Raw genomic sequence first — 22,849 nt, 5'->3', positions numbered from 1 at the left:
GGACCTGTGGGTGAGGGCCGGAGCCTGGACCTTGGGTGAGGGCCGGAGCCTGGACCCGTGGGTGAGGGCCGGAGCCTAGACCTGCGCCCCCTGTGGGTGAGGGGCCGGAGCCTGGACCTGTGGGTGAGGGCCCGGAGCCTGGACCTTGGGTGAGGGCCCGGAGCCTGGAGCAGCAGCGCCCCCTGTGGGCGAGGGTCCAGAGCCTGGAGGGTCCTCCCACTGGGACTCAGCCATGCCCCCCCTCCCGTGTTGCTGAGGCTTTCACGCCGGGGAGACGGGTGCAGCGCCCACAGCACCCGGGGTGTCAGGAGAGCTGGAGACGGTGGCTGTGCCGGGGCCTTTGAGCCGGGACCTCTGTCGTCATCCCCATGGCAAATTCCTGGAGGGGGTGGGAGCTCAGCGAGGCCACGAGGCGGCAGTGGCAGGCGTGCAGGCTGAGGGCTGGGGCGGTGGCTCCCCGGGGCGCCCAGGCTCAGGGGTGGGGGCTCAGAGCACGGCTGCTCTGGGCAGCCAGAGGTCACGCGTGTGTCAGCCAGCGTGGACGCTTCGCCTCCAACTGCTTCCCCGCTGCTTTGGCCTGCGGCAGTTGTGCGCCGTGTGTATACACCCATGGCGCAGAACGGCTCCCGCCCTGCCCGTGTTGACCCACACTCCCAAGAGAGGCCGAGTGAGCTTTAAGAGGGAGTCGTCGGCTGTTTGTGCTCAGGACAGGAGGCGGTGACCCAGGCCCTCCAGGGGCAAGCGGTGGGCAGCACAGCAGGGCTGTGTCCCTGTCACCGTCAGGCTCCATGGAGTGGCACAGATCCCTGGGGTGTGGAGCCCAGCGGAGGGCGGGCGTGGCACCGTGGGGAAGCCACCAGCTTGAGACGCCCACATCCCATGTCAGGCGCAGGTCCCAGCCTCCTGCTCACCCACAGCCTCGGACACAGCAGGTGAACGGTCAGAGAGCTGGGCCCTGCCACCCACGTGGAGCCCCGGATGGAGCGCCGAGCTCCTGGCTGTGGAGTGTGAACCAGTGCGTGGAAGACCTCTCCCTCCCTCTCTGCCTCTCAGATAATTTTGATGTCCAAAACCGGAAATAACCTGAACGTCCACCTATGGGAGAAGTAATGAGCACCACTCGGTGCACCTGCCGACGTGACGGTGTGCGGCTGGGGCGACCGTCTGTCTGCGGTCCAATGCCACCGTGCTGTGCTGAGGCAGCAGGCACCCCTGGGCGTGTCCCCGGCTTCAGGGAGCAGCTGCCCTAGGGAGAAGGAAGTCGGTCTCCTCGTGGGCCGTGGGGCATGCTGGCTAGTCCGTCCCCACACTCGTGCCGTCTCGGTGGCGTCCCAGGCCGCATACCGCAGGGCCATCCTCGGGAGCAGGGACTTTGCCCTGTCTGTTTGCCTGTGCAGCTCCCGGGGCTCACAGCGGGCTGTCCACTCACTGTTTACCCTGCCCTGCCCCAGCTAAGGTCGCCTGTCCCCACGCCCCCACCCCTGGGCCAGACCAGACGTCATCCACCGAGTGCAAAGGCCAGGGTTGGAATTTAACCCCTAGGCTGGGGACGGTGGGTGAGCTTCTGCGCCAAGCCCCTGCACAGCTGTTGCGACCACCGTGAGAGTGGACGGCAGGTCTGGGGCCACGCGGGACGATGCTGAGGGCCAGGCTGCTGGGCAGGGTTCTCTCGTCAAAGCAGATGCCGGCGCCACTCTGGGGACAGCGGCCGGGGCCAGCGTGGTGGAGCTCACGGCACCCCTGTGCTCACGGGGGCAGGAACGGCGCTTGTGAGTAGACCCTGAACCCCTGAGACGCGCCCTGGTAGTGGCCGGCGGGAGAAGTCGTGAGCCAGGAGCGGGCGTGCAGAGTGCGCGGCTGGCTGGCCCTTCACGGCCACCTCAGTCCACCTCCCACTGCTGCCACTGAGCCCCCGAGGTTGCCTCGGGGGTGCAGAGAACAGGTGGACTTGGTGCACAGCCGGAGCTGCCGACTCTGATGAGGGCCCCGCGGCGTGGCCACGTGGCTCGGGACTTCCGGGTGGGGGGGTACCTGTGGGAGAGCTCACGTGGCAAGAGGGGAGCAGGCACCGGGAGGCCACCATCGCAACAGTCCCTGCTGAGGGTGACACCCCGACCTCGTCACCCCCCACTGGGGCCTTGGGGACTGAGCCCCAGTGTTGGGGTCGCTGGGGAGGAGCTGCTTGGAGCAAGGCGGCACTGAGCGGGCGCTCCCGGGAGCCGGGCTGTGGTCAGTCGGCACCCAGGCCCAGTGACCCTCGCTAGTGGGGTGAGCCGGGGCAAGCCGCCCCACTGCCCTGAGCCCCAGCGTCCTCACCTAGGACATGGACGTGACTGGGTTTGTCTGGTGGCCGTGGAGGGATCACACAGCCTGTGTAGCAAGGCTGGTACGTCCTAGGCTCTGGGTGCAGGTCATCCACTGTTCCCGGGGAGTCTTGGCTGCGTGGGGGAGGGGACTGTGCAGGGCTCTGCCCCTGGGGACACCCCGCCCAGCTCAGGGAAGATTTCCGGCAAAAAGGGAAAGACGGCCGGCGCCGCGGCTTAACAGGCTAATCCTCCGCCTTGCGGAGCCGGCACACCGGGTTCTAGTCCCGGTCGGGGCACCGATCCTGTCCCGGTTGCCCCTCTTCCAGGCCAGCTCTCTGCTGTGGCCCGGAGTGCAGTGGAGGATGGCCCAAGTGCTTGGGCCCTGCACCCCATGGGAGACCAGGAGAAGCACCTGGCTCCTGCCATCGGAACAGCGCGCCAGCCGTGGCGGCCATTGGAGGGTGAACCAACGGCAAAAAGGAAGACCTTTCTCTCTGTCTCTCTCTCACTGTCCACTCTGCCTGTCAAAAAAAATAAAAATTAAAAAAAAAAAAAAAAAAGGGGAAAGACAGGGAGAGAGAGAATTTTCCATCCGCTGATTCACTCCCAGATGCCTGCAACAGCCAGGGCTGGGCCAGGCCAGAGCCAGGAGCTCCATCCAGGTCTCCCACGTGGGTCAGGGCCACGCACTCGGGCCATCACTGCTGCTTTCCAGGCCATAGCAGGGAGCTGGGTCGGAAGTGGAGCAGCTGGGCCCGAACTGGGCTCTCAGGACGCCGGCCACACAAGCAGCAACTTCACCGGTCCCCACCCCCTGGACTAACATCCCACCCCCCCTCACATGCTCGGCCAGACGCGGCAGATCTGATTCCCGGCTCCACTTCTGCACTGTCTTTGCCGACACTCTAGAAGGCGCCATTTGGGGCAACTTTCTCAAAAGGACCACAGACCCTGGTGGCTCTGCCTCAAAGCACCAGCCGTGCGGGTCATTTGGGCAGAGCCTTCCCTGACTGGAGACATGACCCTGGGGACTTCACAGTGGCGGAGGGGGCGTTCACACCACGGCAGCCGGCCCACGCCGTGCGCGAGGTTCCGACTCCCCGGAGAGCTGGTTGCTAAACCCTGACCAGCACCCCCAACGCGTGCTCTCGAACACGCTGATGGGCTCTGGGCTCACACATCCGTGGTCCTCCACGCAGGCTGGGTTCCCAGCTGGGCCATGTCCCTCAGGCCCCCTTGACCAGAAGCTGCCCACAGTGTGGTCTTCTAGGGGTGAGGGGCGGGTGCTCAGAAGACCAGTCCGTCCATCTGTGCAGTCACAGCCCAGGCGGGTCCCCGGGGCAGGCGTCTGGCACAGTGGCGGCCGTGCCCCTGGGACATCCGCCATCCATAGCCTGGGGTCCACGCCCAGCTCCACTTCCAGTTCTAGCCGGCTGGGCCCCTGCACCCACGTGGAGACCAGGATGGAGTTCTGGACCCCTGGGTTTGTCCTGGCCCAGCCCTGGCTGTTGCAGCCATTTGGGGAGTGAACCAGATGTAAGGTCTCTCTCCCTCCCCGGCCCCCTGTAACTCCACCTGTCAAATAAAAACTAAAAAAAAAAAAAAGTGGCGTGGGACGGATAATACCAAATGTAAAGGAACTGCAAGGTAACGTGTACGGCAGGATCCTTGCTCACTAAAACAGTCTCTGTGTGAGGGTCCTTGCCCCTCCCCCCCCAGCACTTCTCGTGTCCTGAGTTTCGCTGGCCCCAGTTCTCCTCAAGTTAGGTTTGTGCAGCGAGTTGGCAGCCACCGCCCGCTGTAGGGAAGGCGGCGGCGGCAGGCGGGCTCAGGGGGCTTCCAGCAGATGCACCTGCGAGCCGGGCGGTCAGAGGGGCTCTGTGGGGAGAACAGACGAGGGCACCCGGGCAGCTGGGGCGGCGCTGAGAGGAGGTAGGAGCTGGACGAGGGCGCTCAGGCCCTGCCACGGGCCGGGCCAGGATGCAGGGTGCACCTGCAGAGCCCTGGGGGCCGGCCCCTACAGCCACTTGAGTGAGTCCGCTGTGGGACAGGGGTCCCCGTGAGGCTGTAAGGTGGGATCCCAGTCTGACGTGTTTCCCTGGTGCCAGCGATCTTACCTCAGGGGCCGCCGGCTGGGCCCAAGAACCCAGAGGAGAAGCAGGGAGCGCAGGTATCAGAAATATGTCTCCCTGGCACGACGTCTAAACTCAGAGAAAACACCTGACAGCCATAGTCCTGGGAGGCTGCGCGTGAAAATCTGTTCTGTCGTCTCTCGAAGAGTCTGACGCTCTGGCAGTGAGGGCCCGAGCACCCCCAGGCGGGAGGCGCTCCCCGCTCTGCAGGCCGCTACAGTCCCCACCTCTCTCTACTGCCTCCCTGGCCCCACATGAGGGCCGCCTGCCCACAGTGGCTTCCCCGCCTGGATCTAACATCAGCCTCAGGGCGCCCCTGCGGGAGGGGCTCGGGGGGCCCCCAGGAGCCAACCAGGAAGAGAAAAGCTGTCCAGGCCTGGGCCAGAGCAGCCAGAAGCCGAAGCCGCAGCTGGAGACTCGGGGAGACCCGGATCTCGGGGAGACCCGTGGGGATCTCGGGAAAGCGCCCCCGGCTCCCTGGCCCTTGGCTCGCACCTCTGCAAGGAGAGCAGGCAGGAGCGTGGCGCAGGCCGGCACCTGTGTGCTCAGGAGCCTATCAGAAAGCCGAAGACCCGGGCAAGTGCAGGGAGGTGACAGAGCCATCATCACAGATCTCGCCACAACACACCGGAAGCAGTCCAGTGTCGTGGGCAGAGAACAGATTTGTTTTTAAAGATTTATTTATTTATTTGAAAGTCAGAGTTACACAGAGAGAAGAGAGGCAGAGAGAGAGAGAGAGAGAGAGAGAGAGAGAGAGGTCTCCCATCCGCTGGTTCACTTCCCAACTGGCTGCAACGGCCGGAGCTGTGCTAATCTGAAGCCAGGAGCCAAGAGCGTCCTCCAGGTCCCCCACGCAGGTGCAGGGACCCAAGGACTTGGGCCATCTTCCACTGCTTTCCCAGGCCATTAGCAGGGAGCTGGATCGGAAGTGGAGCAGCCAGGACATGAACCGGCACCCATGTAGGATGCCGGCATTCTGGGTGGCGGCTTTACCCGCTGCGCCACTGAGCCGTCCCCGCCACATTTGCTTGAGTTTTATGTTAGTTACTTGGGAATCACAGAGAGGTCCTACCTGCTGGCTCACTCCCCAGTACCCACGATGGCTGGAGCCGGGGACCCGGAGCTCCATCCAGCGCTCCCCATGGGTGGCGGGAACCCAGCTCCCTCCCGGGCTCTGCGTGAGCCGGAAGCCAAGTATCACAGGCAGTTCTGGGGGTGGGAGGCGGGCCCGGGCTGCTGGGCTGAACCTCTCCCTGAGAAGTTGCTCATCTGTGCACCTCACGCTGAGCCTCAGGAAGGGGAGAGAGCGGCCACTCTGCTCCCGTTCTGGCTGCCGGGCTTGGTTTCCCCGGGTAGGAGGGGTCGCAGGACAAGCAGCTCCCGCGGCCGCGGGCCTTCAAATGGGAGTCAAGGAGCCAACGGCCACACGGGCCCTGCCAGCCACCCTCCGTCCCCCGCCTCCTGGCTCCTGCCTGGACTTCCCTCGGCCACGCTCAACACACGGACACAGGGCAGCACTGGCCGCGGTGGAGTGGCCACTCCAGGTGGGCGGAGAGTCCGCGTCCCTGGACGGTCTGGAGAGACGAGGGAAGGGGGCACTGCATCGCGGCTCGGCTACAGCCAGGGCTCCCGTGGGTCAGCTGACCCTGGGCGGGGTCCTGTGGGGTCACCCACTGGGGAGATTCTGCCGTCTCCATCCAAGACGGGATGGCCCAGAGGTTCAGGCGGGGTCTCCTCTCTGCCTCCAGTGCACCCTCTCTGGACGGGCCTGGGCCCTCGGCCGGGGGGCACCCGGCAGTCTCCCATCGACATCCAGTGGAGGGACAGCGTCTACGACCCCCACCTGGAGCCGCTCAGGGTCTCCTACGACGCAGCGTCCTGCCGCTATATGTGGAACACCGGCTACCTCTTCCAGGTGGAGTTTGACGACGACGCTGGCGACTCGGGTGAGCCCGCGCTGGGGTCCGAGCCCTTTCCTGTCCACTGTTGCCCCTGGGAGTGGGGTAGCTGGGCTGGGAGTGGGGCGCAGCCTTCCTGACACTATCGGGGGCCCGTGTGGGGCTCACTGGGGCTCAGCGTGTTTCGTGCCCACTGCCCACTCCACGCAGCCATGCTGACGGTGGTGGTCCCTCCCGCTGGCTCGGCACCAGCCTCCTGCCTTCTGCGCCCGTGTTCCCTGGGACCCGTTCCCGCACTCCCCGAGCACAGGACGCTGGCAGCGCAGTGGCGGGGGGCGTGTGGGGTAGCCCTTCCCTGGCTGCAGTGACTGGCCCAGGGCTGGGCCGCTGATGCAAGCCAGGCCAGCGGAAACCCGTCAGATCTTTCTTGGGGAAGTTCAAAGGGAATCTGCTGGCCTCGGGCAAGCACTGGCACAAGCCGGCACAGCGAGTAAGAGCCCGGCTGAGAGAGGGAGAGGAGACAGAGCCGGCCGTGCGGAGCTGAGGCCCCCGCTCGTGGTGGGGTCTCCAAGTGCCGTGGTGCCTACAGCCAAGACCGCTCTGCTCGGCCACGTCCGAGGGCTGATTCACGCCTGTCCTTGGCTCCCGAGAGTTGTAAGAGGCCAGCGAGAAGGGACGAAGGATGGGGGAGGATGGCCGGGGTGGGGGTAGTGCTGGACAGTGCCGGCCCCTGGAGTGCGATGCAGCTCAGCCGGGGTCCCCATGAAGGGGAGGTTGACAGTGAGACCTGGAATTTGACCCCTGCACCTGGTGGTCCAAGCACGGTGCTCTGTAACCCGGGGGCTCGTCCTTGGTGAAGGGGGGCCCTCTGAGACTGGGAGATGTCGACAGAAGAGTGGGTGAAGCACCCGGCATGGCGGGGGGGGTTGGGCTGTGCACAGCAATGAGTGACGCACTGGCACGGCTGGGGGGAGTTAGGGTGTGCACAGCAGTGGGTGACGCACCAGCACGGCTGGGGGGGGTTAGGCTGTGCACAGCAGTGGGTGATGCACTGGCACAGCTGGGGGGAGTTAGGGTGTGCACAGCAGGGGGTGATGCACCCGGCACGGCTGGGGGGTGGGGGGGTTAGGCTGTGCAGAGCAGTGGGTGACGCACTGGCATGGCTGGGGGGGTTAAGCTGTGCACAGCAGGGGGTGACGCACCCAGCACGGCTGGGGGGGGGGTTAGGCTGTGCACAGCAGTGGGTGAAGCACCCGGCATGGCGGGGGGGGGGGTTAAGCTGTGCACAGCAGTGGGTGACGCACCGGCACGGCTGGGGGGAGTTAGGGTGTGCAAAGCAGTGGGTGACGCACCCGGCATGGCTGGGGGGGGGTAACTGTGCAGAGCAGTGGGTGATGCACCAGCACGGCTGGGGGGGTAAGCTGTGCAGAGCAGGGGGTGATGCACCGGCACGGCTGGGGGGAGTTAGGGTGTGCAAAGCAGTGGGTGACGCACCCGGCACGGCTGGAGGGGGTTGGGCTGTGCACAGCAGTGGGTGACGCACCGGCACGGCTGGGGGGGGGTTAGGCTGTGCACAGCAGTGGGTGACGCACTCGCACGGCTGGGGGGGGTTGGGCTGTGCACAGCAGTGGGTGACGCACCGGCACGGCTGGGGGGGGGTTAGGCTGTGCACAGCAGGGGGTGACGCACCCGGCACGGCTTGGGGGGGGTTAGGCTGTGCACAGCAGTGGGTGACGCACCGGCACGGCTGGAGGGGGTTAGGCTGTGCACAGCAGTGGGTGACGCACCCGGCATGGCTGGGGGGGGTTAGGCTGTGCACAGCAGGGGGTGACGCACCCGGCACGGCTGGGGAGGGGGGTTAAGCTGTGCACAGCAGTGGGTGACGCACCCGGCATGGCTGGGGGGGGTTAGGCTGTGCACAGCAGTGGGTGACGCACCCGGCACGGCTGTGGGGGGGAAGGCTGTGCACAGCAGTGGGTGACGCACCCGGCACGGCTGTGGGGGGGAAGGCTGTGCACAGCAGTGGAGAAGCGCCATCAGAGAAGTCCGTGCTAAATGTGCGTTCGGGAGAAACCACAGCGATCTCGAAGCGTGTTTGCACCAGATGGACCTTTCGTCCCACTTCCCGGAAGTTCTGGGAGTGTCTGCACGTATGTACACACACATCCCGCGTGCGTCCCTCATTAAGCTGCTTCTGCGGGGGCAGAGGTGACCGGAGGCCCCTGGCGCTGGTTCTTGCCTGGTCCTGGAGGCTGAGACGCTGACGTGGCCCCGGGAGCTTCCAGAGTGGGCCTGCTCCAGCTTTGACCGCCAGGGGGCCGCCGCTCCTGCTCTGGCTCCGCTTCAGTTCCAGACTCCGGGGCGCCCAAGTGCGTGGCCCTCCCGGGCCATCAGCAGGGAGCTGGAGAGAACTGGAGCAGCCGGGGCGTGAACCGGCGCCCGCAGGGGGTGCTAGCGTTGCAGGTGGCCCTCCCGGGCCATCAGCAGGGAGCTGGAGAGAACTGGAGCAGCCGGGGCGTGAACCGGCGCCCGCAGGGGGTGCTAGCGTTGCAGGTGGCCCTCCCGGGCCATCAGCAGGGAGCTGGAGAGAACTGGAGCAGCCTGGGCGTGAACCGGCGCCCACAGAGGGTGCTAGCGTTGCAGGCGGCTGTACCCGCTGAGTCACAGGGCCAGCCCAGGACTTAACAGATTGACGCGCAGGCTGAAGTAGTTAGGATGCAGTTTATCTGCTTCCGGCCAGCTTCCTGGGAGGCGGGGGCGATGGCTCCAGAGCTTGGGTCCCTGCTACCCACGGGGAGCCCACGATGAGGGCTGTGCTCCTGGCTCTCTGTTGCAGGCATTTGGGAAGTGAACCAGCCCATAGATCTCTCCCTCACACACACACTTCCAAACAAGTGAAAAGAAAGAATGTTTTAAGAAGTAAGATGCACACTGTCCAGTTCAGCGTGGATTTCCTACGAACAATGCGTTTTAAACTGTGCGCCCCAGATATCCCGAGGCGCACAAGAAATACCTGGGACGTCTGCTTAACCCGTGTTCCTTATGGCAGGTTTGAGCGGCACTGGCTGCCCCGGGTTTTCTCTGGGAACTCCAGCAGAAGTCCCAGGGCCCCAGGCCGGGAGCACGCCCGGCAGGTTCGGGGGACAAGCAGAGGCTGCGCGAGGGAGCCGAGAGGCGGCGATGCGGGCCTCTGCCCTGGCACAGGGCCCGGTGTCGTGGCGGCACGGCAGGTGGGACAGCGCAGGCTGCTGCCGCTCCTGGAGTCTCTGACGGCGCTGGGGCTGTGGGGAGGGCCCGGGCGCTGCGTCCTGTCCTTGGGAGTCGTTGTCCAGTGCTGCACCTCCCTGTGCAGCCCGGCTCGGCGTGGAAGAAAGCTGTGAGTGACAGAAGCTTCACTCCCGGCTGCGGGCTACATCACGTGGCCGCCACAAGCCCCCGAGTGTAGACAGCAGGTTATAAACGCGGCCACAGGGGCTGTGCAGCGTAGAATGGTCTAGGCTGGGAGCTGGGTCTGGGTGGCCTCGCCTGGCGGGCAGCCCCTGGTGCCCACCCCTGGTGGCAGCTGTCGGGGCTGGGAGGCCGGGTGTCTGGCGAGCTCGGGCCAGTCCTGCCTCCTCTCCCACTGGTCTCTCCATGGTCCAGGGGTCCTCCTTCCCTCTGAAGACAGCCAGGACCCCGGTGCGAACCTTGGCTCTGGTCCTTGCCAACTCTGCTTCTCTGTCCCTCAGGCAGACCCCTAGAAAACTGCTCTCCCGCCGTGGCCTGGGAACGGATGCCACCCCCGCAGCCTGCAGGGCCAGCAGAACCCCCGCACTGCCCTCTCCCCTTCCCCCCGTCCCCACCTCTGGTGTCCCCTGCATCTCCTCGTCCCCGTGCACAGCGTCCCAGCGCCCCCGTGCTCCGTTATCTCTGCCCGCCCCCCGCTACCTTGGGGCTCCGGCTGGGGACAGTGAGTCACCCTGACTGGCCTCGCCTCCTCCTCCCAGCCCGGGGCAGACGAGAAGGCGAGGGCCGAGGGGGCGACTGAGTGGCCCGAGGAGGCCCGCGTCCGTCAGCCTCCTCTGTGGGTCCCTGGCCGCCTCCTCCAGGCGTGCGGGCAGCTGTCTGGGGAAACGCTGCCCTGGGCAGGCCTGGCCGCGGTCATGGACCCGGGAACTCTGTCGCCTTGTGGTGCCCACCATGGCAGCCGGATGTCCCCTCGCCCGCGCCGGAAATGCCACCTCAGGTGACAGCGACACACAGCCATCCCGGGAGCCAGACTGAGGGGCCCGCAGGACCCCCCCCCCCACCGCCTGCCTAGTGCGTGGGCAGAGTGGGCAGGAAGGGGAGGGACAGGTGGTGGGGCTGAGAAGACCCTTAGTGGGGGCAGGGGGCTGAGGTGGGAGGGGCAGGGAAGCAGGGGTCTTAGAGCAGCCGTGGCGTGGCCGGGGGAGGTGGCGTGAGGCATGGAGCAGCCGTGGCATGGCGTGGCCGGGGAAGATAGCCTGAGGCAAGGCCAGGGAGGTGGCGTGGGGCGTGGAGCAGCCATGGCTGGGGGAGGTGGTGTGGGGCGTGGAGCAGCTGTGGCCAGGGGAGGTGGCGTGAGGCATGGAGCAGCCGTGGCATGGCGTGGCCGGGGGAAGATAGCCTGAGGCATGGCCAGGGAGGTGGTGTGAGGCGTGGAGCAGCCATGGCTGGGGGAGGTGGTGTGGGGCGTGGAGCAGCCGTGGCCGGGGGAGGTGGCGTGGGGCGTGGAGCAGCCGTGGCCGGGGGAGGTGGCGTGGGGCGTGGAGCAGCCGTGGCCGGGGGAGGTGGCGTGGGGCGTGGAGCAGCCGTGGCCGGGGGAGGTGGCGTGGGGCGTGGAGCAGCCGTGGCCGGGGGAGGTGGCGTGGGGCGTGGAGCAGCCGTGGCCGGGGGAGGTGGCGTGGGGCGTGGAGCAGCCGTGGCCGGGGGAGGTGGCGTGGGGCGTGGAGCAGCTGTGGCCGGGGGAGGTGGCATGGGGCGTGGAACAGCTGTGGCCAGGGGAGGTGGCGTGAGGCATGGAGCAGCCGTGGCATGGCGTGGCCGGGGGAAGATAGCCTGAGGCATGGCCAGGGAGGTGGTGTGAGGCGTGGAGCAGCTGTGGCCAGGGGAGGTGGCATGGGGCGTGGAGCAGCCATGGCTGGGGGAGGTGGTGTGGGGCGTGGAGCAGCGTGGTGTGGCGTGGCGGGGGGAACTGTAAGGGCCCCACCAGGAGAGGTGGGGGCAGGGGGCAGGTCTCCCACACTTTGGCTGCCCGCGGTGAAGACAGGCTGTGCAAGAGGGCCCTGACAGCGGCCGTGGCCTGAGACAGGCACAGCGGGCTCTGGCAGCCGTCCCGGTTAGCCTGCCGCCGTGCGCAGCCGCCCTCCCGCAGCGCCCACCTGGGTGTAGAGCTTGGAGCTGGCGCTGCGGGTGCAGGAGGCGGACGGCGCGTGCTCCCCGGAGCGCCCACCTGGGCATGGCCAGCGCCTGCTTCCCGCCACTCCCGTGCTGCACCCGGCCCCCAGCTTCCGTCAGTGCCCAGGTGGCGGCCGCCTCAGCGGCTCTGTCCTCCCTGAGGGCCGTCCTCTGCCGAGTGCTGCCTGGCTGTCACCCCACACACCTTCCACCGGGGCCCTGGCCAGTTCGGGTCGCCCGGAAGCCGCCTCCAGCCAACTTTCCCCCTGTAACCCTGTCTTTAAATTGTCACAGGCTGCATGAGCCCCTCCACCTTTTTTTTTTTTTTTGACAGGCAGAGTGGACAGTGAGAGAGAGACAGAGAGAAAGGTCTTCCTTTTTGCCGTTGGTTCACCCTCCAATGGCCGCCGCGGTAGCGCGCTGCGGCCGGCGCACCGCGCTGATCCGATGGCAGGAGCCAGGTGCTTCTCCTGGTCTCCCATGGGGTGCAGGGCCCAAGGACTTGGGCCATCCTCCACTGCACTCCCTGGCCACAGCAGAGAGCTGGCCTGGAAGAGGGGCAACCGGGACAGGATCGGTGCCCCGACCGGGACTAGAACCCGGTGTGCCGGCGCCGCAAGGCGGAGGATTAGCCTAGTGAGCCGCGGCGCCGGCTAGAGCCCCTCCACCTTTGATCTTTGCGCGTCCTCCCCTGTCCACATGGCCCTCGGGGTTGAACTGAGTCCGGGGAGGAGCTCGTGGGGACCCCGCATGGGCAGTGTCTTGCCCCAAGAGAGGCATAGAGCTTCCCCGGGCCAGGGGACACACACTCCAACCTGTGCGTCTCGACGCTGGGGTGCCCGTCCCATCTCATGATGGCTCCCAGAACGGGTGGACCCCGGAGACTTCATGTTACCTGAGCTGCTAACCTGGCCAGCGCAAGCTGCTTTATCCTGGTTTTAAACCCAGAAGCAAATGTGCTTGCCGAAAGCCTGCCCATCCTGGAGAGCACAGACTACAGAGGTGGCTGAGGGGCCAGCGCCAGCTGTGGTTACAGCTGGACAGTCTGGCACCTGCAGATTCTGTTGCCCGACCGTGCCTCGGTGAGCTGCTGCACCTGCTGGGGAAGAAGGCCGGGCTACGGACGCAGCTGCCCTGGGGATAGGCACTGCGGCCCGCTCAGGGGGCTGGAGTCCAGGCACGGACACAGCTGCCCTGGGGATAGGCACTGCGGCCCGCTCAGGGGGCTGGAGTCCGGGCACGGACGCAGCTGCCCTGGGGATAGGCACTGCGGCCCGCTCAGGGGGCTGGAGTCCGGGCACGGACGCAGCTGCCCTGGGGATAGGCACTGCGGCCCGCTCGGGGGGCTGGAGTCCGGGCACGGACGCAGCTGCCCTGGGGATAGGCACTGCGGCCCGCGCGGGGGGCTGGAGTCCGGGCACGGACGCAGCTGCCCTGGGGATAGGCACTGCGGCCCGTTCAGGGGGCTGGAGTCCGGGCACGGACGCAGCTGCCCTGGGGATAGGCACTGCGGCCCGCTCAGGGGGCTGGAGTCCGGGCACGGACGCAGCTGCCCTGGGGATAGGCACTGCGGCCCGCTCAGGGGGCTGGAGTCCGGGTGGCTGGGCACCCTCAGCGCTGCAGGGTCAGGGGGAGGAGCGTGAATCCTCTTCCCGGTGCCTGGCCTGCAGCAGGCGCACAGTAGACAGCGGCTGGGCCACCCTCGGCCTGTCCACCGCCACAGCAGGGGGCCGGGGACGCCCGAGACCCTGGCCGGCGACAGCCGCTGCTCCTGCGTGAGCTGCAAAGCGACTTCGGACAGTCGTGGAAAATGGAGCTAAAAGATGGGTTTGTGTCGATCTAAGAAACGTTTGCAAGCCGTGCACAGCTTTTCCGCCACAGGTTCCCCAGGGGTGTGTCAAAGATCCCTCGTGGGCGTGGGTTTCGGATTTTTTTTTGCACCCAAATAGATGTAGTCTTTAATGCTTTTTTCCACGAGTTTCCACACTTGTGGCTATTGTTCATTTCTCCTGTCTTAAGGGCGCATGCCCAGGGTGGTGCCAAGAACCTCATTCCCACGTGAGTTAGCCCTTGCAGTGACCTGGTGCTGCTGCTAGGATGTGCCCACTCCACAGAAGGAGAGGCTGAGGCCGGGAGCCGGCAGGCGGGCTGCACCAAGCCCACAGGAGGGGCTGTGCTCGGCTTTCCTGCCCTGGCTAGCCAGACACGCGGCGGGCAGGCTGTCCTGGCCGTCAGATCTCACTTTGGAGGCGTTGTCACTGGGACTGCTCTCCACGCACTGCCCCGTGTGACATGGACGAGGCCCTGTGAGCGCTGCAGGCACCAAGTTTGGAAGGACAGGGTCTGCCGCAGGAGCCGCAGGAGCCAGCAGGATGGAGCCGAGCCCGGCACAGCCGCCTGCCGCCTCCCACTTCTCCGCCAGGGGCCGCCCCAGGCCAGCACAAGTCCTCCGTGCCCTCCCGTGCCCCCCTCCCCTGGAAACACAGCTGCGCCCTTCCTGCCTTGCACCTTGCCTCCGGGGAAGAGAAGCTCGTGTTGTGTTCCTGGCCTTGGTGTCGTCTGCCTGTTACAGAGCTGGGGAGATTCGAGTGCCTTTTCGATTTACGTGTCACTTGCCTGGTCCCCAGCCCACATGGCCGCTGCTTCCGACAAGTGCCTGGTTCAGAGACAAAGGACCGAGGAGGAGACGTAGGTCCCACCCCTGCACACCCACCTCCTCAGTGACAGGAGGCCCCAGCCCCACTCACCTGTGCTGAGTGGTTTTCCTGCCGCCCCGCCCCGTCGCACAGGTGCACAGGCTCAGAGAGGCTATGCCACACGCCCGGGGTCACACAGCGGCTTGGAGGCCGAGCTGAGCTGAAATCCAGAACTGCACTGTGGATTGTCCTCCCAGGCTGCTCTCTCCCGCGTCCGTGGGAGTACCTGAGTCACGAGGGGGTGCACGTTGGTGCCTCCAGGGCTCTGGGGCCGCTGGTGCTGCAAACCCCCTCCTCACCACACACACGGGCGCCGGGCAGAGGCGCACACCGGGACGGCCGCGGTGCAGGCTGTGGTCCTGGGACCGCCCAGGGTTCTCCTCACACGTTGAAAGACAAGGTGCAAGGTGCCAGGTTGGGGTCAGACCTGGATTCGAATCCTTGTTCCCAGAGCTGCCCTGGGGGTGGCTGCCCCCTCCTCACTTAACCTCTCGATGTCCCCCTGTCAAAGTCACGCAGGGGCCGGGACTGGACCAGGGCACGTCCAGGCCGCAGCAGCTGCCTCCTGTGGGGAAAGACGACCCCCGAGAGCACCGTTAGCCCCTGGGCGCCCAGCGCGCCCACGTATGCCCCGCACTTGCAGCAAAAGGAGCGCTCCAGCTCCGGCTCAGCCCCAGGAAGGGAGGTCCCTGGCCCAGGGGTCCACGCTGCCGCTCTGCCCGCCGCGTCCAGCCTAGTTCTGGCCGTCGCAGGGGTGCTGGGCAAGCGTTCCAGTTAAAAATGAGATGTCAGAGGAGCAATTGCTGATGGCAATCTGCAGGCAACAGTGTGCAGCTGGAGATAAGATAAGCCGCAGCCGGGGTTCCCAGCCCTCTCCCCGGCCCTGTGCAGCCGTGATCTCTGGGGACGGCAGCCGGGAATCCACAGCCTGGCGCGCCAGTTCCTCCATGATGGACGCTCGGGTCTGAGCCCGGGCGTGGAGCTCCCCGAGCTCTCGGGGAGACCGAGCGGAGCCCCGTGCCCGCAGAGGAGCGCTGCCCTGGGCCCGCTGGGTGAGCGGCTGACTTCCAGGGGAGGGCTCCATGGCACCCCTCGGAAAAGGGTGTGCCGTGGGAGGCGGCGGGGGCTGCCCGAGACCAGCACTGGGGCAAGGCTGCCTGTTCTGCCCCAGGTTTGTGTAAGAGCCTCGCTCGGCTGGCACTGCTTTGTGGGATCCTTTGCTGGCGGATTGAAACTGCTTGTTATTGTTGTTGTTCAGTTCGGAAGACGTCTTTCCGAAGTAAAGAAGGGTGTGGAAATCTCGCAGAGGTCCTTACTGCCACCTAGTGGAGCTCTGGGAACCTGCACGCATCCCAGCATTTTGTGGACCTACTGTGGGCGGCACAGGCGCGGGGTGGGGCGCAGAGGAGGTGAAGGGATCCGGATGCTAGCAAAGATGAGCGGTGGGCGGGGGTCAGCTGCCGGTTTCCTACGTCACAATGCCCAGGTTTGATTGCCGGCTGCGGCCCCTGACCCCAGTCTCCTGCCATCCCGGGAGGCAGCGTGAGGGTGCAGGCAGCTGGGTCCCTGCACCCAGTGGAGACCGGGAAGGCTTCCGGCTGGCTTAGCCCCGGCCTCAGTGGGCACTGGGGAAGGGAGCCAGCAGGTGGGAGCGTCTGTGCCGCTCAAGTAAATGTGTGATTTCTTAAATTAAAAAACAAATGTAGACAGCTGGGGTCGGTGTTGGGGTGTGCCAGGTACAGCCACAGCCTGCAGCGCCGGCATCCCATGTGGGTACCTGTTCAGGTCCCGGCTGCTCCACTTCTGATCCAGCTCTCTGCTGTGGCCTGGGAAAGCAGCAGAAGATGGCCCAGGTCCTGGGCCTCTGCACCCACGTGGGAGACCCAGAGGAAGCTCCTGGCTTTGGCCTGCCTGGTACAGAGACTTGCAGTGTGGCAGATGAAGACCTCTCTCTCTCTCTCTCTCTCTCTCTCTCTCTCTCTCTCTCACTTTGACTTCAAATGTGGATGGTGCCCGGGCACCACCACATCCCGGGGGGAGCGGGCGACTCCCCGTTCTTCCTCCTCCTCGCAGGAGTCAGTGGCGGGCCCTTGGAAAACCACTACCGGCTGAAGCAGTTCCACTTCCACTGGGGAGCCACAAACGCGTGGGGCTCTGAGCACACGGTGAACGGCCACGTGTACCCTGCCGAGGTGTGTAGACGCCATCCCCTCGGCTCGCTGCCCAGGAGGGAGGGTCTCCGGGCCCGGGACTCTCAAGGTTCAAGGCAGAGCAGTTGGCAGCCCCTGTCGAGTTGGGGGGGGCCACCACAGGAGCGCCCAGAGCCCAAGCTCACAGCCTCTCTGATGCCGTGTGCCGGCAGCCGTGGTCTCCAGCAGCTCCCCGAGGATCTCTGCGGGGGCTCTGAGCACGTGGTGAATGGCCACGTGTACCCTGCCAAGGTGTGTAGACACCACACACACACACACACACACCGGCACGGGTGTGGTAAGTCTCCAGCTCCCCGAGGGTGTCTGCGGGGGCTCTGAGTGTCTGGGCAGCGGGGACCGTATCAGGGCAAAGCCACACTGTTGGAGTCCCAGGTGGGATCGAGGGTCAGGACTCGGCCTGTGGGACGGGGTGGGGCCCCGCTGGTCCCCCAGGCACTTTACCGTGGCTGTCGGGACACCGGGCAGGCGGCCACCGATCGTCCACCCAGCCACCCGGCCACCTAGCCACCAGCCCGCCCAGATTTCTCATGCATTCCAGGTTAAAATAGCTTAAAAGCATGAAATGTGGGGGGGAAAAATAATTTATACAGCAAATAAATGAAATGGACACACAGATCGCTGCACAGATAAGGGAGTGGCCTTGGACTTCTCGGCTCGGGCGACTCTGAGTTCTCTCTCCCGTGTCTCAGCTGCACCTGGTTCACTGGAATTCTGCAAGATACCAGAGCTACCAGGAGGCGGTCGTGGGAGAGAAGGGGCTGGCGGTGGTCAGCGTGTTTCTCAAGGTGACCGCTTGCAGGCCACCGTGCCGGCCAGGGGGACGGTGGCGGGGGTGATGGTCCTGCCTGTGGCCTCTGTCCTCTGACCTTGCCCGTGTCTGCCCTGCAGCTGGGGGCGCGGCACCAGGCCCTGCAGCAGCTGGTGGAGGTCTTGCCGGAAGTCAAGCACAAGGTGAGCGAACGTCCTTGTCCCTGGGTTCAGGCCCCTCAGCAGGGAGGGTGGGAGGGGGCTGGAAGGGCCTGGATCCGGCAGGGCCTCCAGCCTGCCCTGGGGGAGTCGGACTCTGCAGGCCTCGTCCAGAGTGCTGATGGCTGAGCCTGTCGGGGCGTGACCTGTGCTGGGTTCAGACCAGGTGGGAGTCCAGAGCTCCTTGCTGATGCCCAGGGCAGCTTACCTGGGGACCGGGGGCTCCAGGCCGTGGCCGGGGGAGGGGCGCCGCGGGGCCGCCAGCAATGGAGTGGGAAGCCCGGAGCCCTGTGTTTGTTTTCTCAGGACCTGACAAAGCACCCAGGGCGGAAGGAAGCTTCCAGCCGCGCAGGCTCCCACCTGTGTGCACAATGGCGGGAGGGGCTCCGGACGGCAGCGGGCGGGGCGCGCCCTTTGATGTGCCCCTGGCCTCCCCTTGATGTGCGCCTGCAGCCGCTGCCGGTCCCGCGGCTCAGGAACTCGGCAAGGCCGCTGCCGCCCCGTGCCCTTCCTCACTGGGCCGCAGCCAGAGTCGGCCTGGGCCGCGGGATGTTTTCCAGCCCCGTCCACCTCCCCGCGGTGGGAAAGAGGAGCTGGACGTGCCGCTTCGCGGGGGCCTCCTTCCGCCTGCCGCCCGGGACGTCCCCGGGGCGGGCCTGCTGCCGTGCTGGCCCCAGCGCCACCCTCTGGGCCTCACCACCGTGCCTGGGAAATGCGAGTCCTAGGTTTTTGCCTTATTCCTCCCCCAGGTGCAGGCGAGCTCCGGGGGTGCAGGCAGTCCTGGGCCCGGGGCAGTGCGGTGGGAGGACTCTCGGCCCCCAGAGAGCAGAGGTCGCTTCTCTGCACCTCCTAGCAAACAGAGCAAGCAACGGTGAATTGGAGCCGAGGGCTCCGCGTGGGGCACGCGCTGCTGTGGGCTGCCGTGCGCGTGCCCGGGAAGAGCGGTGACCTTGGCACCCAGGGATGGAGGACGGGTGGCACCAGCCCCAGAGGGGGTCAGTGCATGTGGGTTCCGTGGCTCACGTGTCAGGCCGTGTGGGACCGAGGCTCAGCGGCTCCTGCGTGTTCTGGTCCTGTGGAACACAGGCCGAGGGCCTTGCAGCACTGAACATGGGCTAACCCCACGTGCCTGCAGCTCACTTCCGGGTCTACACTCAAGGAACCGGCAGCAGGGCCTCAGGCACAGCACCCGGAAGCCGGGAGGGGCAGGGCGCAGGAGGGGTGGGCGCAGGGGTCCATCGCGCTGTGGACACCTTCAGCCTTCGGAAGGAAGGGGGTCACGCCTGCCACGCCTGCCACACGTGTGAACCCTGGGGACACTGCTCCACGGGGCAGGCCGGTCATGAGGGACACACCCTGTCCACCCACACGCTGCCCCCCCAGTGGAACAGGAGCAGGGCAAGGGGCGTCGGCGAGGGGACGGGGAGGTGGGGAGCTTTAGGAGAGGGGTGGCCATGGCCGCCCTGGCGGGAACGGCCGGGAGGCTCCATTTCTGGTTCTGTGGATTTCCTCACGGGAAAGTGAAGTATTTCCACAGCCCGCGTCTGCAGAAGGGAGCGGCTTGAGGAGAGCTGAGGGGGCGGGGCCACACTTTTCTGGGGTGGGGCCACGCTTTCCCTGGGCGGGGCCACGCTTTTCTGGGGCGGGGCCACACTTTTCTGGGGCGGGGCCACGCTTTCCCTGGGCGGGGCCACGCTTTTCCTGGGCGGGGCCACACTTTCCCTGGGCGGGGCCATGCTTTCCTGGGGCGGCGCCACACTTTCCCTGGGCGGGGCCACACTTTTCTGGGGCGGGGCCACGCTTTCCCTGGGCGGGGCCACACTTCCCCTGGGCGGGGCCACGCTTTCCCTGGGCGGGGCCACACTTCCCCTGGGCGGGGCCACACTTTTCTGGGGCGGGGCCACGCTTTCCCTGGGCGGGGCCACACTTTCCCTGGGCGGGGCCACTCTTCCCAGGTGGGCAGAGCTGCAGGCACCATGGGCCCACGCTTCCCAGGTGGGCAGAGCTACAGGCATGGGTGGGGTCTTCCCGCCTTCCCGGGGGTGCACACACAGGCCCTGGGGGCCCCTTCACACAGCGCCTGGGCCCCCAGCTGACGCGGTGTGTGCTCCTCCATCTCCCAGGACATGCGGGCGGCTGTTGGCCCCTTCGACCCCTCCTGTCTCCTGCCCGCCTGCCGGGACTACTGGACTTACGGGGGCTCCCTCACCACCCCGCCGCTGGCTGAGTCGGTCACCTGGCTCGTCCACAAAGAGCCCATCGAGGTGGCCCAGGAGCAGGTGAGCAGCGCGGCCCGCGGGGGCCGCGGGGGCCTGCGCTTTGCTTTGCTTTGGATGTCCGTGGGACAGGGGTTCCAGGGATCTCAGCTCCTCAGATACTTACACAGGGGAGAGAGAGAGAGAGAAGAGGAGAGGAGAGGAGAGGAGGGGAGGGGAGGGGAGGGGAGGGGAGAGGGGACGGGGGAGGAGAGAGGGGAGGGGGAGGGGAGAGGGGGGAGGGGAGGGGAGAGGAGGGGAGAGGCACCTGATGGGGCACAGCCCTGCCATCGCCCCTCGGATCCTGGGGGGTTGGGACCACGCGTGAGGAGCCTCCGAGGACACACAGGTGCGCAGGCCAGCACCCCTCCCCCGGCCAGTGACCGGGAGTCACTGCAGCAGACAGAAGTGACCTGGTCACTGGCCGTCTGAAGCTGACCGGCCGGAGCCGTCCCGCAGAGGTGCTCGGTGGACGCAGCACCAGCGGGCGGAGCCTGAACAGCGTCTTCCGGTCCCGGGAGGGAGACACGGATGCATTGCCGTGGCAGCGTCTGTGCGGAGCGTGTTTGTCACCACGCACCAAGGAACAGACGCTCCCACCCGCGGGGCTCGGAAGGAGCGTTAGGTACCTCCGGAAGCGTCTCTGGGTTAGGAGCTGGGGGCTGTAGCCGGCGGTCTCCCGTGGAAATGTGGGCAGGTGTCAGCTCTACTTGTCTGAAAGCTTGGCTCGGGCTGGAAGATGCCTTCCCACTGCGGTCACTCACAGCTGCAGGTGGCGGGGCCTCAGGTCCACGGGGGGTGCGTTCCACCGCGGCCCACTCTCACGGCTGGGCCTCGGCTGCCGTGGGACTCCGCCCGACTGCCTGAGCACCCTCGCCACACGGCCGCTGGCTTCCCCAGGGCAGCCGTCCCAGACGCCAAGGGGGACCTGGCCTGGAAGCCAGCACTGTCCCTGCCGCCCTACTCCGTTGGTCTTACAGGGCCATCCCTGGTGCAGGTGGGGGCCCCGGGACAGGATCACTCTGCACCTGCTGCAGGCTCTCTGGCTGCTCTCTCTTCCAGCTGTCGGCGTTCCGCACACTCGTGTTCTCTGTGCCCGGGGGAGAAGAGAAGATGATGGCCAACAACTTCCGCCCGCTTCAGCCCCTGATGGGCCGGAAGCTCCGCGCGTCCTTCCAAGTCCCCGGAGGGGGTGACTGCCAGTCACCGTGCCCCCGTGGGTAGGTGGCGCCACGTCCCGTTTCGCAACCGGGTCATGTGTGACTTCTGAGATAAAAAGAGAACAGGATCATTGTTTCCGTCACCGTCACTCCACGGAAACTTGAGTCCATGGGGATGGCAGCCCTCGGGCAAGGCAGGGCGTCGTGGGACCCGAGGCAGGTGCCTGCTTGCCCCGGGGACTGAGCGGTCACCACCGACTCAGGCGGCTGTGTGGTAGCTCCAGGGGACAGAGCGGTCACCACCGACCCAGGCGGCTGTGTGGTAGCTCCAGGGGACAGAGCGGTCACCACCGACCCAGGCGGCTGTGTGGTAGCCCCGGGAACCAAGCAGTCACCACCGGCCCCCATGGTCACCCTTGGCCTCTCCACGCTGTGCCCGGTGTTCCTCCACAGCTGTCACCCTCCCGTGGTCCCCGGGCAGCACAGACATCAGAACCAAGCTTCTTTCCCAACTCCAGATTGCTGACTGTGTCGGGGGCCTGGGGCCTCCGTGTCCACGCCGTATCTGCAAAGGCCCTTTAACACATCAGGTGATGTCCACGGGTTCCACAACTGGGACGTGGACATCTAGGCCACGCTCCATCCCCACACTGTGCAAAACACCGGCAACTTCAGCCAAGCCGTGGCCCACAGCGTGGAGTCCTCCAGCGTGGCCAGGGAGGGGGCCGCCTGGGCACGGGGTGGGAATGGCGGCATTGGAAGTGTTCTGATGTAGCAGCATCCCCCAGTGCATGCTGGGACCATGGGATGTTCTGGAGCTGCACTGACCATACAGCAGACCCTGGGCACACGTGGCTCCAGGAAGTGTGGTCATGGAGGCGATCACGCAGAGCCTGCCACACGGGTGTGAGGAACTCTCTGCCGCCCACTGGAGCACAGGTCTCTGAGCTGGTGGAGCCGGGCCGGGGACTGGGCGTGTCGGGTGCACAGACGGGGCTGGAGGACACATCAGGGACATTGCTGAGTCATTGGTGAGGGCCCAGTCTGCACCGTCCCTAGCTGCTGTGGACAGGGACCTGTGGTGTGCACGCCTCCAGGTACCCGTTCTCCAAGTGTTCTGCTCCCTCGGGGGACCCTGGGTGAGGGAGGGTTGGCCTGAAGCTGTCAAAACAGGTGTGAAAGAGCAGAGCACTGGGTGGGAAGTGGGGGACTCCAGGTCAGCCTCCGAGCTGAGGCTCCCCTCGCTTACAATCGGTGAATGTGGCACAGCGGGTTAAGCCGACACCTGCAGTGCCGGCATCCCATAGCAGAGTCATGGTTAGGGTCCCGGCTGCTCTGCCTCTGATCTGGCTCGCTGCTCTGGCCTGGGAAAGCAGCGGAGGACGGCCCCAGCGCTTGGGCCCCTGCACCCATGTGGGAGACCCAGGTGGAGCTCCTGGCTCCTGGCTTCAGCCTGGGCCGGCCCTGACCGTTGCAGCCACTGGCTGAAAACTCTCTCTCTCTCCCCTAGCCGCCTGTCGCTTCCTCTGCCTTTCAAGTAGAGGAAAATAAATAACCATTTTTAAAGAAGAACCGACTGTGCAGAGGTGTTTCCTGAGGGACGGTCCACACCTCTCCCCACACACCTGCGCCGGGCCCTGGCAGACAACCGCTGGTCAGAGACACGTGGGCTGCAGTGGGGATGGGGCCTCAGCCCAGCAAGTGACTCCACAGCCCCCACGTGACCGGGCTGTGCAGCCAGGGCGAGCACCCGGGCACCCAGTGCAGCCATGGGACCGGGTCCTGAGACTCTGTCCCCAGTGTTTAATGGGGAAACCGAGGCGCACTCA

The 22,849-nt window shown here is 66.2% G+C and overlaps 1 protein-coding gene across 2 annotated transcripts; it reads left to right on the top strand.

Moving 5' to 3' along the window:
• The first annotated feature begins 515 nt into the window (after positions 1 to 515).
• CA5A (carbonic anhydrase 5A) lies at positions 516 to 21,148 on the top strand. 2 transcript variants are annotated; one of them, XM_062177545.1, is made up of 7 exons: positions 521 to 1,769; positions 6,187 to 6,384; positions 16,503 to 16,621; positions 17,329 to 17,424; positions 17,528 to 17,590; positions 19,729 to 19,884; positions 20,923 to 21,148. In XM_062177545.1, exons 1-7 carry the CDS (start codon positions 1,637 to 1,639, stop codon positions 21,082 to 21,084), a joined length of 927 nt encoding a protein of 308 aa, XP_062033529.1. In that variant the 5' UTR covers positions 521 to 1,636; the 3' UTR covers positions 21,085 to 21,148. The 2 variants fall into 2 exon arrangements, with proteins under 2 accessions (XP_062033530.1, XP_062033529.1); XM_062177546.1 differs by lacking the exon at positions 17,329 to 17,424 and having other exon boundaries at positions 516 to 1,769.
• The last annotated feature ends 1,701 nt before the right edge of the window (positions 21,149 to 22,849 follow it).

Source organism: Lepus europaeus, chromosome 19 (assembly GCF_033115175.1).
Source record: "Lepus europaeus isolate LE1 chromosome 19, mLepTim1.pri, whole genome shotgun sequence".
NCBI classification, from domain to species: Eukaryota; Metazoa; Chordata; class Mammalia; order Lagomorpha; family Leporidae; genus Lepus; species Lepus europaeus.
This window is presented reverse-complemented; position numbering and strand designations above follow the sequence as displayed.

What these genes read in the sequence shown, in the direction of transcription:
- CA5A (XM_062177545.1), top strand. Translation starts at nt 1,637, where the DNA reads ATGCTGAGGGCCAGGCTGCTGGGCAGGGTTCTCTCGTCAAAGCAGATG. An exon ending in GCCACGTGTACCCTGCCGAG is followed by an intron (nt 16,622 to 17,328) that starts GTGTGTAGACGC and finishes CCCGTGTCTCAG; the next exon opens with CTGCACCTGGTTCACTGGAA. An exon ending in TGCCGGAAGTCAAGCACAAG is followed by an intron (nt 17,591 to 19,728) that starts GTGAGCGAACGT and finishes TCCATCTCCCAG; the next exon opens with GACATGCGGGCGGCTGTTGG.